Below are 3,703 nucleotides of genomic sequence, written 5' to 3' on the forward strand. Positions count from 1 at the left end.
TATATATATATTGTGATAACAGATAATTTTGATTGAGTATAAGCCACACACACGTGTATGTATGCATCATATATATTATATATACATGTGTATGTATATAAATATATATGTATGAATTTAGTTTTTTATATATATAAACATGGAGGCGCAATGGCCCAGTGGTTAGGGCAGCAGACTCGCGGTCAAAGGATCGTGGTTTCAATTCCCAGACCGGGCGTTGTGTGTCTTTATTGAGCGAAAACACCTAAAGCTCCACGAGGCTCTGGCAGGGGGTGGTGGTGACTCCTGTTGTACTCTTTCGCCCCAACTTTCTCCCACTCTTTCTTCCTGTTTCTTGAGTAACACTGCGATGGACTGGCATCCCGTCCAACTGGGGGTGGGGAACACATACACCATAGAAACTGGGCTCATGAGCCTGGCTAGGCTTTTAAAGGGCACATAAATAAATAAAATAAATATATATAAACACGTATAAAAATACATGCATACACACGCATATGTATACATGTGTGTGTGTGTGTCCTGCAACCACAAAAGTTGGAAGAGGGAGCAGCAGCAGTTGACTGGAGAACTGCAGCTAAGACACTGAATGCTGGTACATGTATTTCTTCAAAGAGCTGTCCTGGGCAGCAGCACATCTCATTATGATAAGGTACAAGGAAAAGACACGATGCTTCTTATTCGGACTGAAGAGTGAGCATCTACTGCCAAGGAGCAAGCCAGGAAATGTGTTTTGGTGTGGCACCAGGCTGCACATGCACACACACACCAAGGTTCTTTGAGTTTCAATCTATCAAATTTCACTAACAATGCATTGATCAGTCTGCGGTTATTGTTGAAGACATCAGCTGACAGTGCCTATGTTGTAGGCAGACACTCTGAACCCTGAAATTTCCAATTTATTACAAACTGTAGCATCACAAATCATTGTTCCTGGCTTCACTTTGCTAATCCATCAGTCTGTGTATAATTGTGTATATGGCGTTAGGAAGAGCATCCAACTGTAGAAACTGCCAAATCAGATTGGAGGCTGGTGTGGCCATCTGGTTTCACCAGTCCTCAGTCAAATCGTCCAACCCATGCTAGCATGGAAAGCGGACGTTAAACGACGATGATGATGATGATGTACATATGTGTATAAATGCATACATACATACACATATGTTTTCTTTTATTTATTTGTATAATTGTGTATATGTACATGTGTGTATAAATGCATACATACATACACATATATTTTTTCTATTATTTATTTCATTCATTGGACTGTAGCTATGCTGCGACACTGCCTTGAAGGGTTTTAGTTGAACAAATCGGCCTCAATATTTAATTTTTTTTTAAACTTAGTACTTAGTACTTTAGTCTCTTGCTAAGCCACTAGTTATCGGGACATAAATAAACCAACACCGGTTATCAAGCAATGGTGGGGGACAAATGTGTGCACACACACATATATAGACAACAGGCTTCTTTCATTTTTCATCTACAAAATTCGCTCACATGACTTTGGTCAGCCCAAGGCATAATAAAAAGGCCATGAAGTGGGACTGAGCCTGGAGCCATGTGGTTGAGAAGCAAACTTCCTACCACACAGCCACTCCTGCATTCTGTGCTTTTATTCATAGTATAAAATTGTTTGTTTATGTAAACGAACTTTTATATAATTCTATATTTGATGTATGTCTTACTTTTCTTTGCAGGAGATCACCCGTTACAATGCTGGCTTGTCGGTGCCTTTGTGGCCACAGTGTGGCTCGGTAACTATGTTTTTCTTGCTACAAACATTTCTATATATCCTGTCAAGTTGTAAAATATTGATTTCATTTACCTGAACAGATGGCAGAATTGTCTGAATGTTAGATTCAGCTGCTATTGGATTTAAATTTGACAATCTCTTCATTCTTCTTGCTAGTACACTTCAGTACTCTTTCTTTGTCTCATGTTCACATGTTGCTTTTGTTGTAGTCTAGCCCAAGACACTCATGATTGAGCAAACCTATAGTCAAAGGCATTCCAACCATGAGCAACCCAACTTTTTATTTTCATGTGCAGGGAACTTTGGACCTTGTTATCCAATGTTTCTTTTTCCTAAAAGTGTCAGCTATGATTTAAAGGAGACTTCACTGCTATTTATAGCAGATCAAGCAACCATAAAGAGGCACCTTCATTGGCTCCAGTGGTGTGTACCTACAGTGTGTTCAGGCTAAATTTGAACACACTAAATTTGATAGTTTGTACAAAAGGAAAAGAAAACATAATATTCCATCCAAAAATGAAAGTATTTTTTAAAAACTCAAAAAGTATCAACTAGATTATGGCTGGGAGATAACAACTTATTCAGAGTAGCTACTCTCAGCTTCCACCGCAGCCTCAAAATGGCCTCAAAACCTGGCGCATGCATTTCTTACTGTGTCCCTGGGAAGATCTTTGAACACCTTGATCCTGGCCACAAGCTTAGCCTTGGTGTTTCAGACAGAGCTTGTGTCTTTCTCAGTTGTGCCCCATACATAGTAATCTATGGCATTACAATTGGGGGAATTAGGAGGCCAGAAATTGGGACTGGTGAAGTTGTAGAAATTCTTTGACAACTACTTTCTTATTCTTTCTGGAGATATGGCCTAGGAGAAAAATCCTGCTACCACACATATGGCCTTCCAGCAGCAACCTTCTCCAGTCAAGGTTTGACCACAGTCTCCTCCAACCAGCAGTTTCACATAGCCATCTAAATTGAACCTAAGGCCCTGTTCAACGGTACAGATAGGCATAATGTCCATACCATGGCTTACAGCTGTTACAGTGTTCACATGGCATTAAGTGGCATTGTGATACCCTGCACAAATCATGGCAGGTAATTCTTTCCAATATTCAGATGGCTTCCAGTCCTCCATGTCAGTCAACTTGCTCTCAACTACAACTTTAATCTTCGTGTTCTCCATTGCTGTTGACTGTTCACCAACACATCAAGCTGTTCCTGAAAAAAAAAAAGAAAAAGGAAACATAAAAATCATCAAATTTAACTCAAACACCTTGTCTTGCCAAACATTGAGGTGCCTAACAATATGTACCCAACAATCTGGTACCTAGTTCTGTTATTTTACTACCTATTGATTTAGGGTGGTGGTGGCAGCAGCAGTGGTGTAGGAGATTTAGCTGCTATTTGTAGCAAGTCAAATACCTACACGATTGCTCCCTTATTGACTTGAGTCAAGAAAAATGGATGTGGTTGTTGTTCAGTTTGACCAACTGTAGTCTTTGGGGAAACAAAGTGGGTATTCCAGATGGATATATTTCTGAAGAAGAAAGATTTGACAAAATACTTTGTATAGATTGGTAGTGGTGTGGGGAGGAACAGACTTGTAGGGGTAATAATAGGAGGCATGTCTGCATTGTAGGGTTGTGGAATCGGTTCACAAAACTATGATCTCCGACTCTGAATCACCAGTATATGATACCACTAACTCTGATACCTCTGTATTTAGATTAGTCACATATTTCTTCTGTAATCCAGGGTACACCATATCTAGAAAAGAAAAAAGGGTAGATGATCATATCCTGAATGCTTTTTACCATTGGTCTGATTAATCACTATTGATCTTGGGTTAAACAACTAGACAGTACTAACAGCTAACATTAGGTCCACTTTAATATGATTTCATTGGCATTCTTCCAGCTTCAGTCATTTTTTTTTTTTTTTTTTTTTTTT

General features: G+C 39.3%; 1 protein-coding gene across 8 annotated transcripts in view; it reads left to right on the forward strand.

Moving 5' to 3' along the window:
• Positions 1–3,703, forward strand: part of LOC106868837 (mitochondrial proton/calcium exchanger protein) — a 78,488-nt gene that overhangs the window by 51,801 nt on the left and 22,984 nt on the right. For all 8 annotated transcript variants that reach the window (XM_014914286.2, XM_014914276.2, XM_014914294.2 and 5 more), the window contains one exon: positions 1,701–1,757. In XM_014914286.2, the coding sequence (XP_014769772.1) occupies positions 1,717–1,757 (41 nt within the window). In that variant the 5' untranslated portion in view covers positions 1,701–1,716. The remainder of the gene's footprint in view (positions 1–1,700; positions 1,758–3,703) is intronic.

Source organism: Octopus bimaculoides, chromosome 2 (genome assembly GCF_001194135.2).
Source record: "Octopus bimaculoides isolate UCB-OBI-ISO-001 chromosome 2, ASM119413v2, whole genome shotgun sequence".
NCBI lineage: Eukaryota > Metazoa > Mollusca > Cephalopoda > Octopoda > Octopodidae > Octopus > Octopus bimaculoides.